This window comes from Schistocerca piceifrons, chromosome X, assembly GCF_021461385.2.
Source record: "Schistocerca piceifrons isolate TAMUIC-IGC-003096 chromosome X, iqSchPice1.1, whole genome shotgun sequence".
NCBI classification, from domain to species: domain Eukaryota; kingdom Metazoa; phylum Arthropoda; class Insecta; order Orthoptera; family Acrididae; genus Schistocerca; species Schistocerca piceifrons.
Genome location: NC_060149.1, coordinates 235505056 through 235521571, shown reverse-complemented (window position 1 = coordinate 235521571; position 16516 = coordinate 235505056). Strand labels below are relative to the sequence as shown.

General features: G+C 41.0%; 1 protein-coding gene across 1 annotated transcript in view; it reads right to left on the bottom strand.

Moving 5' to 3' along the window:
- Positions 1 to 16516, bottom strand: part of LOC124722283 (serine/threonine-protein kinase NIM1) — a 498280-nt gene that overhangs the window by 111551 nt on the left and 370213 nt on the right. Inside the window, exon 6 of the mRNA XM_047247469.1 lies at positions 3703 to 3882. Within this exon, the coding sequence (XP_047103425.1) occupies positions 3703 to 3882 (180 nt within the window). The remainder of the gene's footprint in view (positions 1 to 3702; positions 3883 to 16516) is intronic.

Here is a 16516-nt window from a genome sequence, read left to right as displayed (position 1 = left end):
CTCATGTCTTAGCAGATGTCCTATCATCCTGTCCCTTCTCCTTATCAGTGTTTTCCACATACTCCTTTCCTCTCCGATTCTGCGTAGAACCTCCTCATTCCTTACCTTATCAGTCCACCTAATTTTCAACATTCGTCTATAGCACCACATCTCAAATGCTTCGATTCTCTTCTGTTCCGGTTTTCCCACAGTCCATGTTTCACTACCATACAATGCTGTACTCCGGACGTACATCCTCAGAAATTTCTTCCTCAAATTAAGGCCGGTATTTGATATTAGTAGACTTCTCTTGGCCAGAAATGCCTTTTTTGCCATAGCGAGTCTTCTTTTGATGTCCTCCTTGCTCCGTCCGTCATTGGTTATTTTACTGCCCAGGTAGCAGAATTCCTTAACTTCATTGACTTCGTGACCATCAATCCTGATGTTAAGTTTCTCGCTGTTCTCATTTCTACCACTTCTCATTACCTTCGTCTTTCTCCGATTTACTCTCAAACCATACTGTGTACTCATTACTGTTCATTCCGTTCAGCAGATCATTTAATTCTTCTTCACTTTCACTCAGGATAGCAATGTCATCAGCGAATCGTATCATTGATATCCTTTCACCTTGTATTTTAATTCCACTCCTGAACCTTTCTTTTATTTCCATCATTGCTTCCTCGATGTACAGGTTGAAGAGTAGGGGCGAAAGGCTACAGCCTTGTCTTACACCCTTCTTAATACGAGCACTTCGTTCTTGATCGTCCACTCTTATTATTCCCTCTTGGTTGTTGTACATATTGTATATGACCCGTCTCTTCCTATAGCTTACCCCTATATTTTCAGAGTCTCGAACAGCTTGCACCACTTTATATTGTCGAACGCTTTTTCCAGGTCGACAAATCCTATGAAAGTGTCTTGATTTTTCTTTAGCCTTGCTTCCATTATTAGCCGTAACGTCAGAATTGCCTCTCTCGTCCCTTTACTTTTCCTAAAGCCAAACTGATCGTCACCTAGCGCATTCTCAATTTTCTTTTCCATTCTTCTGTATATTATTCTTGTAAGCAGCTTCGATGCATGAGCTGTTAAGCTGATTGTGCAATAATTCTCGCAATTGTCAGCTCTTGCCGTCTTCGGAATTGTGTGGATGATGCTTTTCCGAAAGTCAGGTGGTATATCGCCAGACTCATATTCTACACACCAACGTGAATAGTCATTTTGTTGCCACTTCCCCCAATGATTTTATAAATTCTGATGGAATGTTATCTATCCCTTCTGTCTTATTTGACCTTAAGTCCTCCAAAGCTCTTTTAAATTCTTATTCTAATACTGGATCCCCTATCTCTTCTAAATCGACTCCTGTTTCTTCTTCTATCACATCAGACAAATCTTCACCCTCATAGAGGCTTTCAATGTATTCTTTCCACCTATCTGCTCTCCTCTGCATTTAACAGTGGAATTCCCGTTGCACTCTTAATGTTACCACCGTTGCTTTTAATGTCACGGAAGGTTGTTTTGACTTTCCTGCATGCTGAGTCTGTCCTTCCGACAATCATATCTATTTCGATGTCTTCACATTTTTCCTGCAGCCATTTCGTCTTAGCTTTCCTGCACTTCCTATTTATTTCATTCCTCAGCGACTTGTATTTCTGTATTCCTGATTTTCCCGGAACATGTTTGTACTTCCTCCTGTCATCAATCAACTGAAGTATTTCTTCTGTTACCCATGGTTTCTTCGCAGCTACCTTCTTCGTACCTATGTTTTCCTTCCCAACTTCTCTGATGGCCCTTTTTAGAGATGTCCATTCCTCTTCAACTGTACTGCCTACTGCGCTATTCCTTATTGCTGTATCTACAGCGTTAGAGAACTTCAAACGTATCTCGTCATTCCTTAGTACTTCCGTATCCCACTTCTTTGCGTATTGATTCTTCCTGACTAATGTCTTGAACTTCAGCCTTCTCTTCATCACTACTATATTGTGATCTGAGTCTATATCTGCTCCTGGGTACGCCTTACAATCCAGTATCTGATTTCGGAATCTCTGTCTGACCATGATGTAATCTAATTGAAATCTTCCCGTATCTCAGCCTTTTCCAAGTATACCTCCTCCTCTTGTGATTCTTGAACAGGGTATTCGCTATTACTAGCTGAAACTTGTTACAGAACTCAATTAGTCTTTCTCTTCTTTCATTCCTTGTCCCAAGCCCATATTCTCCTGTAACCTTTTCTTCTACTCCTTCCCCTACAACTGCATTCCAGTCGCCCATGACTATTAGATTTTCGTCCCCCTTTACATACTGCATTGCCCTTTCAATATCCTCATACACTTTCTCTGTCTGTTCATCTTCAGCTTGCGACGTCGGCATGTATACCTGAACTATCGTTGTCGGTGTGGTCTTCTGTCGATTCTGATTAGAACAACCTGGTCACTGAACTGTTCACAGTAAAACACCCTCTGCCCTACCTTCCTATTCATAACGAATCCTACACCTGTTATACCATTTTCTGCCGCTGTTGATATTACCCGATACTCATCTGACCAGAAATCCTTGTCTTCCTTCCACTTCACTTCACTGACCCCTACTATATCTAGATTGAGCCTTTGCATTTCCCTTTTCAGATTTTCTAGTTTCCCTACCACGTTCAAGCTTCTGACATTCCACGCCCCGACTCGTAGAACGTTATCCTTTCGTAGATTATTCAATCTTTTTCTCATGGTAACCTCCCCCTTGGCAGTCCCCTCCCGGAGATCCGAATGGGGGACTATTCCGGAATCTTTTGCCAATGGAGAGATCATCATGACACTTCTTCAATTACAGGCCACATGTCCTGTGGATACACGTTACGTGTCTTTAATGCAGTGGTTTCCATTGCCTTCTGCATCCTCATATCGTTGATCATTGCTGATTCTTCCGCCTTTAGGGGCAATTTCCCATCCCTAGGACAAGAGAGTGCCCTGAACCTCTATCCGCTCCTCCGCCCTCTTTGACAAGGCCGTTGGCAGAATGAGGCTGACTTCTTATACAGGAAGTCTTCGGCCGCCAGTGCTGATTATTTATCAAAATTTAGGCAGTGGCGGGGATCGAACCCGGGACCGAAGACGTTTTGATTATGAATCAAAGACGCTACCCCTAGACCACAAAGCCCAAAGACCACAAGACCACAAATAGCAGAACTGAATGTTCAGAATTCCAGAATTCCCCGAGTATGTGAACCAGGACATAACGTAAACAGTTTACTCGCAGAGACAGTTCAGGTTCTTATCTATAATCTGAATCCAAATATCACACCGACACCAAATTTAAAAACGTATGAAATTTCAAATAAATTGGCTAAATCTAAGAGTTATAATGTTACTTGTAATTCGTCTTGATTGCAAATTTTTTTATTCGTATGACCGGTTTCGGTTCATTCAGAACCATCTTCAGATCTGATATTTCAGTTACAGGAGTAACCCGTCCAAATCCAGCAACTTTCACATGCTGCGTCACCCAGCATGTGAAAGTTGCTGGATTTGGACGGGTTACTCCTGTAACTGAAATATCAGATCTGAAGATGGTTCTGTATGAGCCGAAACCGGTCATATGAATAAAAAAAAAATTAGCAATCAAGACGGATTATAAGTAACATTATAAAATCACTAATTGCTGTTATCCCATCAGACCTTATGTTTGTTTTTACAAAATAAATCTAAGAGGATAATTGTTGTGGCTGCCACTGACCTCTGGTGAGTTGATGCACGGCCATCTTGACCTGGGAGAAGTTTCCGCTTCCCAGGTCCCCGCGGATGCGGTAGAAACCTATGCGCTTCCCCAGGCTCACCTCCGACTGCCATTTATGATCCTGTTGTTGGGCTCGGACCAATCGTTCGTACGGCGTCGTGCCGGCGGGAGGCCTCTCCTCTGCACATACACAAAAGAGCGCATCCACTTACCTTTCTCTGCTATGTAGCAGGACCATAATAAAGTAATTACATGAAACATGCAAGTCTCCAGTGAGAGCATTTCAACCCCGAAAGCTACACCACAGTGCAAACCACAATAATATTTTTACTTACAAGGTGACCGTGTCTACTCGTCATCACCGATTTAGTCAAATTTTTGGTATTTACAGGGCTTTGCCAGAAATTAAATTGACAGAAGTGTGAGCTGCACATGGTCAAGCGTTTAAAAAAAGTTGCAGATTTGGCGAGGGTCAGACTAGTCACAAGTCATTTATGTAAGCATAGTATCGAGACAGCGGTTGGCGCAGAGGTAGTCCGTACTTCATGAGGTAGAGTCCCTATACAGAAGCTTCTTTCTATTTTCAATTCAAACGTTACTTGAACTGCAAATAAATATAAATAATGCTCAATATGTTGTATTTGTTAATATTTTCATTAAAGGCGTGAATAGGAGAGGCAAAGGAAAATTTGGGATTGCAACTAAATTTCCAAGAACGGATTGGCCTTATAGCGCCCACTAGGATTCTGTAAATAACTTTCCGAGAAGAGATTTTAATTTCAGCGCACAGGGCTCGGTATTCCGTTAGCTTCAGTTTTCACCTTCAAGCAGTCCTAGACAGGTGTACTAGAATAATCAGCTTCCGCTGCAGCTAAAATCTGCTCATTGACAGAAAAAAAATTACATTCCGAGAAGACGGCATCAAAATAGATTCTGTTGTACATTACTAGCTATCCTCGCCAGGATTTGGCGAAATGTTGCCTTATGCGTGGTTTGTCGCCACTTTAGAACAACCATATAATAGTAAAAAATGCGACGTTTATACCGTCTGTAGTAAGCCGAGATAATTACTGCTTTCCATGTTTTTACGATGAATATCGCACCACCTCCTGTGGTGCGAAAATAGCTAATCTCATACTAAAATCTTTTGTACGCATTACAATCCCTTTCTGGAAATATATTTTCAAACCCAAATTTTCCTTTGCCTTTCCTTTTAATGCCGTATATGAAAATCTTTATAAATACAATATACTGAGCATTAGTTTTGTTTCTTTGCAATTTAAGCAACGTAAACATTTAAAATAAAAGGTATTTTCTGCACAGGAACTCGACCACACGATCTCTATTTACTGTTTTGTAATCTTTCCGCGGCGCCAACCGCCTCCTGGAAGTACGCTAACGGAAGTGGTTCATACCTCATCCGACCAGCAAGAAAAATCTTTTTTCTAAAGGTTTATCCATCTGCAGCTCTCACTTCTGTTACTTCCATTTCTGGCTAAGCACTGCAAATACCAAAATTTGGATGAAATTGGTTATCACGAATAGGCGATTTCCTGTGTTAAACGTTTATCCATTGTGCTACATCAGCCATGCGCCACTACTTGTGCAAGATTACTTCCATATATCATGTTAATAATAATTGGAAACAACAAGAAATCAGAGCTAGAAGTGTCTTGCTGGACGAAAGAATACTCCCATCAGAGAATTCGAAGTGGAAAAAGACACTTGAGTGATACCAATGTATTCTTAACGGTAGAACAGCGAATTTGGATTCTGCGCACAGTGAAACCTGCAAAGAACGGAATTCAAAGTGAACTATATGTTTCTGCGGACAGTATGTATTTATATATGCAAGCTTGAGAAAGAGTTAATCTCTCATTTTAACAGTGAGATTCGAGAGAAACATGTGCCTATTAGGACTTCCATGACCTGGGTTCTGGTTGAATTAGACTGTTTGTTAAGACGAAGTCGAATCTTCGATGCTGAGTTTTATACTGCAGTGGGAAAAAACCCACATAACGAGTGTAACTAAATTCCCTTTCCAGACTTTGAGGACATATTCCTTGCACTAAAACAAGAAAAATGTCAAGTAAACATGGGGGTTTTAAATGCATCCCTGAAGAACTATGAGAACTTATCCACGTTCGTTACTGTGAAAAACATCTCTTCTACTGAATAAGTGCTCATAGCTCTCAAGAAACGTATTTTAGGGCCCATGTTCACTTGAAATTTTTTAGTCTGTCAGTCGACTTTTAAGTAACATTTATTGTATGTTAACTAGTTACATGAGGAAGCAATAACAAACTGTGAATAAAAGATAAATTGTGATCATAGTTTAATAATTACAAATAATGCTATTTGTACACTATATATAACTTCAATAATATGTTTAATTCTCTGCTTCTTCATCCAAGGAAGTTTTCCTTTTCAATGAAGCGAACATTTCTCATTTTCCTTTTAATTTTTGAATTAGTGTCTTAATATTGTCACACAGACCCTCGATCTAAATGCCGTATGAATTTTTTTATGATGAATTACATTTTATTATAATATGAAGACGTCTGGCTAACGCTGGCGCGTTTTTTTCTGTCGCATTACTTAATCAGAAAGTGCCTTACATCATTGATAGTTTCCATGACGTGTCTAGCTCTCCACAGCTTGCTGGAGTAGGCAAAGAGAGGACTCATATTTTAACTTGAATTATGTGAAAATTGTCGAACTATAAGTCATGGTTAGAAATTACTAACAAGGATTCTTGACAGAAGAATGGAAAAACTGGTAGAAGCTGGCCTCGGGGAAGATCAGTCTCGATTCCGGCGAAACGCACGAACACGCGTGGCAATACTTACCCTACTACTTACCTTAGAAGAGAGGAAGGCAAACCTACGTTTATAGCATTTGTAGACTTAGAGAAGACTCCAGAATGAAATTTTCACTCTGCAGCGGAGTGTGCGCTGATATAAAAGTTCCTGGCAGATTAAAACTGTTTGCCGGACCGAGACTCGAACTCGGACCCTTTGCCTTTCGCGGGCAAGTGCCTGTGTTGTTAAGAAGAACGATGAAATGTTCCTTCGGACATGCATGCAATTCAGTACGTCTTCCGAAATGTTCACGTCGCGAAAACTAGAGAAATTACATGCCATACGGAGCTTTACTGGTAATCATTTACCCAGGCGCCATTCGTGAATGGAACAGGAGATGGCAGTAAAGATAGCTTTACCGCTAGTACCGTCGGCTACACACGGTAATATAGATTGCGGAGTATATATACAAATGTAGATTTTTATGGCGTGTCGCGGTAATAACTGAAAGCCGTACTCATGGACACACAATTTCAGTCGGTCAGTTCGTTTTTGAGGAGGAAGGGATAAGTGTTCAACGTTCCGTCGACAACGAGGTCATTAGAGACGGAGCACAAGCTCGGGTTATGGAAGGATAGAGGAGTAAATCGGAGTGGCCTTTCAAAGGAACCATCCCGACGTTTTCCTGAAGTGGTTTAGGGAAATCACGGAAAACGTGAAACCGGATGGGCGGACACGGGTTTGAACCGTCGTCCTCCCGAATGCGAGTTCAGTGTGCTAATATAAGTTTTTGTCACGGCCAGTATGTTTTGGTCCTAAAATAGGGCGCCGATCCGTTTAGGCGTGGAGTGGTGTTAACATATAGGGTGCTCGGAAATTCCCGTTACAAAATTCTAGGACTGAGGGGAGGGAGTACATAATACTTTGAATAGAAACTCATTTCCGGAAACGTACCCTTCCCGTGCTACATCCGTTTGAAAACATGTTTGCTACGTGGGATGTGGTTATGTCGGTATAGCTGATGTTATTTGACGTTCGTCTTACCTCTCTGACCTAGTTTAAGTCTGATCCACGTGTCTGTGTTAGACCAATGGTTGAGTAAACGTTTGCAGAATACACCGACATGATCCTTCTGAGTGGCGAAGCTCACGGCAATGGAAGAGCTGCTCGTCAACTTTATCAAGATCGTTATACACAATGCCTGAATCGAAACTTCTTGTCAGATTAAAACTGTGTGCCTGACCGAGACTCGAACTCGGGACCTTTGCCTTCTGCGGGCAAGTGCTCTACCAACTAATGTAGCCAAGCACGACTCACTCCCCGTCCTCACAGCTTTACTTCTGCCAGTACCTCGTCTCCCACCTTCCAAAGGCAAAGGTCCTGAGTTCGAGTCTCGGTCCGGCACACAGTTTTAATCTGCCAGGAAGTTTCATATCAGCGCACACTGCGCTGCAGAGTGAAAATCTCATTCTAATGTCGGAATCCATTGCATATCCTTTTCACCGCAATTACGTAACGGCTTCAAGAAAAGATTACTACGTTGTCAGCAGGCGTAGCTGTGGTGCTCCACGGAGACGCCGCAGCCCTGTATTGGAAGAGGCCGTACTGCATCACGTCGAAGAAAATCCTTCAGTAAGTACACAAGCAGAGGGTCATGCCTAATCAGTTGCTTGTAAAAGTTATTACGCTACGAACTTTTTTTCAAATGGTTGTGCCACGGAAATGGTGCGTTTCTGGAGATGGGTTCCAATTCAGAATGTCATCTACTCCTTCCCCTCTGCAAGACCTAGAAGTTTGTAACGGGACTTCCCGAACACCGTGTATGTACTGAATTCATGTTAACACCATTATCACACAAGGTTCACTCTGTATGAAATAAATGTCGTTATTTTCGGTATAGAATAATTATTTTATTTGTTGTACCGAATACTAAGAATGTGTATGTTCAGTGCAAGCACTAAAATATCGATTGAAGAGATTGTCATAAATTTCATAGTCACACATATATGCTAAGATTTAATATGTTTTGCAAAACTTCCTAGCCAATTCTAATGTATACTTTTTAGAAAAATTGACTCGTAAATTTGGAAGAGCGATTTGGAAGGTACCACTCTGCTGGAATATCCGGACAACCATCTGCTAGTCACTATTATGAACATAGTTTGATGTTGTACACATTAACAGTCTCATCATGTGGAGCTCTTGTATAGCATTAAAGCTAGACAGACAGGTACTTCATGAGGTACATGAAATGTATTCGCAGTTGCGAATACGAACAACCATCAGCTGTATAAGGGAATGACAACAATGAAACTTTGTGTCGGACCGGTACTCGAACCCGGATTTCCCGCTTTACACAAGAGGTCGTCTGAAGCGCTTTGGCTACCCGTGCACGAATCAGGGCCAGACCCAAACTTCCATATGTCGTCGCTCCTGCGTCACAATCTTTACTCGTACACACGTTACGTAATTACCGTACAGGGGAGGACATTTTGACTGAAAATCTCGCCTGTTGCTGGCGGATAAATACGGTATTACAGGCCTGTGTTGTTAACAAGAACGATGCACTGTTCCTTCGGACATGCGTGAATATTTACCACGTAAACTGCATTCATTTCTTTAAAGATTTGGAACATGTAATCGTCTTATTATCGGGGGATAACTTTGATGAGTCATTGTGCAAAGATGTGCAAAGATTTTTGAGAAAATTTGGAAACACGAATTCGGGAAAAATTAGAAGGGAGAGAGAGAGAGAGAGAGAGAGAGAGAGAGAGAGAGAGAAGAGCAACATGGCTTTAAAACAGGAAGGTCCACGGTGGATCTAATTTTTGCTTTAAGACAACTGCAGGAACAGCACTATGAATATGGAACAGATCTACTAATGACCTTCCTGGACATTGAAAAAGCGTGAGAACAGAGGAGTAGCAAAACAGATTATTTGGAGAATAAAGGAAATGTACCATGGAAGTGAGAGCTGTGTGAAAGTGGGAGGGGAGAGATCAGCTTGAACTGAACAGAAGAATGGCTTGAGACAGGGAAGTGCACTTTCACCATTACTCTTCATTGCAGTGATGGATCATATAATGAGTACAGTAGCACAATAATTGGTGAAAGGAAAACGAAAGCTTTGGTATTTGCAGGTGATCTGATGATTTGGGGGAATAAGGAGAAGTACAAGAGCAGTTGGACGTATGGCAACGAACACTACAAGAATATGAGATGAAATTTAGTAGAAGTAAGAGTGAGATGTTTATCACAAGAAGAAAGGAGGAGAGAGGAACTACTGGAGTAACAATTGGTGGGGAACGATTGAGGAGAGTGGAGAGTTTCAAGTACCTAGGAAGCCTGATACAGAAAGATGAAAAAAACGACAGAGAAATAAACGAGCGGGGAGAAAAGCAGAAGCGTTTCGGAAGAGTGTCAGAAGCCTGATATGGAGCAAGGATGTATCCCAAATCAGTAAAAGGGTTACATACCGGTCATACTATGTCCCGATCTTGACATATGCTTCAGAAACCTGGGTTATGAAAGGAAGAGAGAGAAGCAAAGTTCAGGCTAGTGAGATGAAATTCTTAAGAAACAGTATTGGAGTGATGAAGATGGACATGTTAAGAAATGAGAGGATCAGAGTGTTAATGAAGGTGGAACCATTACAGGAGGAGATAGAGAAATCCAGGCAGAGATTGTATGGACACGTTAAGAGAATGGAGAAGAGGATACCCAGAAGAATACAGGAGATGAAACTGGAAGGAAGGAGACCAAGAGGAAGACCGAGAGACAGATGGCTGAAAGGAGTAGAGGAATGCGTCCAGAAGAAAGGAAAAGACTGGACCCAGGTGAAGACGGAGAGATGGTGGCAAGACAGAAGATGATGGAGAGACTTATGTTCCATAGAGACCCGGCCAGAGGCTCGGTTCAAAAATGGCTCTGAGCACTATGGGACTTAACATCGGTGGTCATCAGTCCCCTAGAACTTAGAACTACTTAAACCTAACTAGCCTAAGGACATCACACACATCCATGCCCGAGGCAGGATTCGAACCTGCGACCGTAGCGGTCGCGCGGTTCCAGACTGAAGCGCCTAGAACCGCTCGGCCACTCCGGCCGGCTAGAGGCTCGAATCTGTCCAAGATGATGATGATGATGATGATGATGATTAAACTTGTCACTCGCGAAACGCTGTTTAAAATAGAGTTTTTTTTATTTTAAGTTTACAGTAACGCTCCAGTTAAAAGTTACAGCCATCCTGTGGCAACAAAAAAATAGCTGCTTAGCGGTCCGTGTCCTGGCACAAAAATGTGGACTTTGAGAAGAATACACACAGCAAAGCTGAGGTGCAAGCTTCGCAGTCTATTAGTTGTATGTTTGTGGAGAATCTGATGGTCCTCTGTATTCAATGAAGGCTTAGAGGTTGTGGAATATGGAAAAGTTGGCTGTACTGACGTAGCCTGACAGTAGAGAGGTTCCGTCTTCATAAAATAAAGAGAAACTGTTGATTCTTATGTTATGGCTCTGCTTTGATGTATTTACGGTAAAGACATGAAAACATTGTTTGCTGTTTTTGAGCTTTTCTTTGTTCATTATTCAAAATGGTAATACAGAAATGAAATATTAGAAATACAGGAGTACAAAATTTATTACTGTATCATTTTTTCGTAGCTCCTGCGTCACAAACTGTACTTGTACACTCGTTATGTAATTCGCGTACAGTGGACTTGGTCAAAAATAATCAAAGAATAGTTTTTTTTGGTAACTTACTATATGTTGCACAGATTGTTTATCAAATACATGGCAGCACGTGTCATCAGTTTCTTACTATGCATGGGAGAGTAGTATTGGAACCTCAGTAGTGAATCTTATATTAATTGTTAGTTCTTCACATTGATGAATGGAATACAATGACAGATCTATGATCGTTACAGATCTATGATCGTTACAGATCTATGATCGTTACAGATCTATGATCGTTACAGATTTCGTGCCATATTTTCTACAGGCTTCGTGTCTGAGTAAAGTGTGAGGTTCAGACCATAACTTCTATTACTGAAAATTGTGGGAAAATATATGTCAGGTTTAACTACCGCAATTAAGGGAGATTTCGTGAAACTGTGGAACTTATTTATCGGACAACAAAAGTGACATTAAAGTTTGGAAGTATTTAAATTTTTCAAAGGGAAAAGATAAGCAGCATTTTTGATGAACTGTGTTATACTCACGAACACGCGAGCCCAGTAAACAGCCTTTTCGTGACGGAAGGTGTTATACCATGGCGACTATTCGTGTGACCGCTTGATTGACCACCGGCTTTGCTTGATTGCTTTTGGAAGTACGATACCTCATGGACTGGCAGCAAGCACTGTGTTTGCACATTTTCTGCATCCCTAAGGGGCAAAGTTGTTCCATTCCAATGAAACTAACAAACGAGCTCCCACCGTTTTTTTAAAAAAAACAGACTTGTATTTCGGAAGAGTAAAGTCCATTAAAAACTTTGAGTTAGGTACTCCGTGGTTTTGGACAAATAAACTACCCGACTGCCGCTCTCATTGCGTGAATTTCAGATCTAATTCTCTCGCGCATCCTCGTTCTACTCAACTACTACTCTATCACCGAATCCATGGAGAATGAGTTATGTGAACGAAATTACCTGGCTTCGAAAAGCAGCATTGGTACTCCACTCGCGAACGTAAGTCCATTCTTTTGTTCTCTTCTGACTGTTCTAGGCTAACGATGACCAGTGTCTCGCCCCTGTAATGTCTATAAACACGTATATTTTTTAACCTTTCAACATAGTTTACATCGGAAAATTAAAGAAAAACGTCAATTTAAACGAAAAAGCACATGTGACAACGAAACCATAACTTATTACATCTGTTGCGAAATTCGCCAACAAAAAATGTACGTGGTGGCACTGAACTTTTAGGTGACGTGTTCGAATCCTGGCGGTAGAAAAAATTTTAAACACCGATATTTGACCAACAAGGGTGTGATGGTTGCTTTATGTCCCTGATCACCAAACTTTGCGCCAGTAACCTGAATTAAATTCTCATCCTTTCCGCTGTTTCTCATGGAGTGATGTCACATTGTTGGTGGTGTCCCGTTCGTCGGATAGGGATGCTAAATTCAGCAGTCTAGCGTAAGCTACAACACAAAATTGATACACGCCCAATAGTCACTTGCATTCAATAGATCAACTAAAGGCACAGCTCTCACACATTGCGAGGAACGGAATCATGGCGCGCGTAGAGTTTTCTTCCTATCAGGTGGCTGAATTAACTCTCCCAGCCAAGAATGCCATGTGACTATTTCGTAACTTACTGATTCACTAATTTGCTTCCTTCGGAATCTGTTCAGCCATTAAACAGAACCCTCGTGGATATCACGACTAAGAAAATCATGAGCGTCTTGGGTTCTCCAAGCTGTTCCACTACTAATAAATACGTTTTTAATAATTGTAGTTCCATACGTTCCCTTAACATGTCGTTACCGAACTGATACCACAGTTATTAAGATACAGGAGTCTTATTTGGTATGAGACAAGTTCAAATCCAGTCCCATCCATCTTGCAGCAAGTTTTCTATAGTGTGTTTCCTTCTTCCATAATGTTTCATCTAAGATGGTACTCTGTCTCTAATTCTTCTAAACCGCCTCCGTGGAGAATTTTGGTAAACTATAATCACGTGCTTGACCGGGAAGTATTTCGATTTCCTGTGGAGGGAAAATTTTCTTTCCCAGAACGTGATTGGGATGGCGTAGAAAGATAATGTCGCACAGCTCTTGGGTAGAAAATTATACAGTATGTTCAAAGTGCCTGTACAATTTCTTTTAAAGTGAAGGCTTAGAACGTTGTGTTCATCTGTCAGACTGACGGGAACACTATGATGTATAAGACCCTTGGTGCTTTTCGAAAGAGGAGTTGTCTATGTACTGACATTAGGTTACATTTTCCCCCTTTTCTTTCAGACCTCACTCAAGCGTAATAGAACAAGCAGGGCTTTAAACTGCGCATCATCTCATCCACATTGTACCTCTCCACGCCTGATACATCGTGACCTCCTCCACTGTAGACCTTGAGTAAGCCACTTCGATTTCTTGTGGTAGAAAAATTTGTTTTACGAGAATGTGATTGGGATGGTGTACAACGATATTAATGAGTAGCTTTTGGGTACCAAATTACCGTAAACAAACATGACAGATGTGAGACCTGAGTTTGTTTGTTACTGCAGTCGTGCCATGAAAATGGCGTGTGCTCCTTTCGAAACATCGGCGGTTGTGGAAGGCGTCATCCGGCTACATCCCCGTGAGATATTTGGACGTAAGGGATACCTGAATTTTCCTCGAAAATGATGTGAATCTGACTATTGCATTTCTGTTTATCCACATTCGCTATGGAGAAACAAATTCATGACTGCGGTTTCCAAGTCTTCTCTGAAAAAGTAGTACACAAGTTTTTTCTGTATAAAAATGTTAGTATGTGTGTGATGGTAAAATACCGCAGTCAACGAAATTCTACAATTTACTATTAACAGCTTTGAACGTCTAGCCAAATCACGACGAATATGGGTACTTGGTTGGAGTCGTCTACAGTTTCAGGTAACACCGCTGCCTCGTAAAACAGAGATGAAGAACTCTAATTCAGTCTTGAGTAACTGTTAGGGTTTCTAACATGCCATTAGTATGGACACAACGAAGACGGCTGAGATACCACGCATGGTCTGACTGAAGAATGTCTTTCTAACACGAATGAAAATCCAAATGTAGCAACGAAAGTAAGTAGGAACATTATTTTCGGCAGTTTCACGTGTAAATCGAAAATGTTGTTCGTTCTGCTGTATTGTTCGGCCTGTGACAGCGAATTCATTCACATGGACTAGAGTATTTGTGATCTATGTCATTTAAAGATGAACATAGTATGGAGCTAAGCTTGGCTGTGTTATTAAGGAGTCTGTTTAAGAAACAGTCTAAAGGAAAAAGTGAAGAGTTCAGAATTTCGTAGTCGAGGTCGTTTAAATCGGAACTAAAACTCTGATCAGCTAAATACGAGGGACCTCGACCGTGACATTCCTATAAGAACATTGCGAACATCTTCTGCTCCCCTCAATCCAGGCTCGGGACCGATGATACAGGGTAAGTCTCGCTAACAGATTTAATCTCCAAGGAAATCAAATGCTGGAATTCTTCGCTGCAACTTTTGCCTAAGATCTGCTTCAGTAGATTAAAGGTAGTAGCTACAATTCCCGAAAATTAACAGAACTATAATACCTAGCCGTCGCACTAATAAACTCCTTGATATGGATGAAATTCAGTGTACACGCAAAGACAGATACATGAAGATAAAAACAATGAAAATAGTATGACGAATTAAACCAAAATTTACTAAAATATTTTCATATCAGTACTTGCTTAGCTTGAAATCAACCGAAAATGTGCTAAGACTAATACTTGTATGTACCGAAAAATCAACGGTACAGCCACAGAAAATTGTGTAAGTAGTTACATGGATACTTTTTGGGGTAGATATTTTTTGGTCGTAGTGCCGCAATTTATACGATGTGGCGTGTCTGGGGAACTGGCGTGCTGCTCGCTCCGGTTTCTTAAAGTTTTACATAAGCGAAGACTTTGTAGGAACACGCATGGGAGGTAAAGGACTGCAATTTCTACCTTCTACGATAAAGAAGTAACTTTTCTTTTTGTTTGACATACTGAAAGGCTCAAACAATGATTATGCAGAGACTATCAGAGAAACCTCTTACTTTCTGTGGGACGTGCTCCAATTAACATACAACTGACTGATGGTAGCTCCGTTCACTATCTGCTAGATACACAACTAAATAGGATAGACAAAAATTTGCTTTCCGTAGTGAAGTGACAAATTTCCACATAATGATTAATTATAAGCATTCAATAGCCGATGTTGATCTCAAGTGACGATTTTCAGTAGCCATGGTGCACACACACTATTCTAATGCATTTTAGCTGTCAATATTGCTCTCACCCATCCACTATCAACGTACAGTTTTCAGTGCCTATTTTTGCAGCACAGTATATTGTCACCTGATGACACGAATGCGGGTTGGACGAAAACTGTGAGGTAATGGATGGCAAGTCCAATATTTTTGTTTTGTTGGTTTGGTTGCGAATGAAGGATGACATTCAATCAGGTTTTGCCATTTAACTTTTACAAAACATAAACATGCATGTTTACATTGATTTACATGAAAATAAAGTAACATTTTAGGCACTGAAAGAACTTTATAACTTACGAACAACATCCTATACTTTTAAATAAAAATATAAATCGTTCGCTAACAGTCAGGGAGTATCATAGAATCGAAAAACTAAACAGTAAAGTAATTTTACTCAAAATTTTAAAGGAAATGTAGGAAAAACGTGCAGAAAACAAATAGAAAGACGGGGAGATTGTGATTTAAAGTCCTTGCGGCGACGAGATTATTAGAGACGGAACACAAACTCAGATAAAACGCAGATGGGGAAAGAAATAGGACGTGCCCTTTTCCAGGGAACCATAACGGCATGCCTCTTGATAAACATAGGGAAATCACAGAAAACTCAAATCTGCTTGATGACCTGTAACTGTCGAGAAAAATCAGCGAGCAGTGTGGAGCTATGGCTAAGACGTTAGCCTCATGTTCTAGCGGAGCGAGATTTGTATCCCTATCCGGTCATCCAGATGCAGGTTTTTTCTGCTTCAAATACCTTAGACCGATTTTCTTCCATACTATGTCTCTAATGACTTCTATATCAACACCCCCTAGTTACCCAATCAAAGTAAGTACTGTGTGCAGCATACACAACAGGGACGCATTCAGGTACTGACAAGTCTCCTCTGTTATCAGGAGCCATCAGGAGCCATGTTGTCCTCGAGTTTTCTTCAAAGCTATTGAAGACTGAGGTGAAGGATTCGCAGAGCGAACCCGACTATTGAAGTGACCACACGGTTGTTCACATAACTGCTTTAATTGTAAACTGGACGCGACTGGAGCTCCTACTCTGTC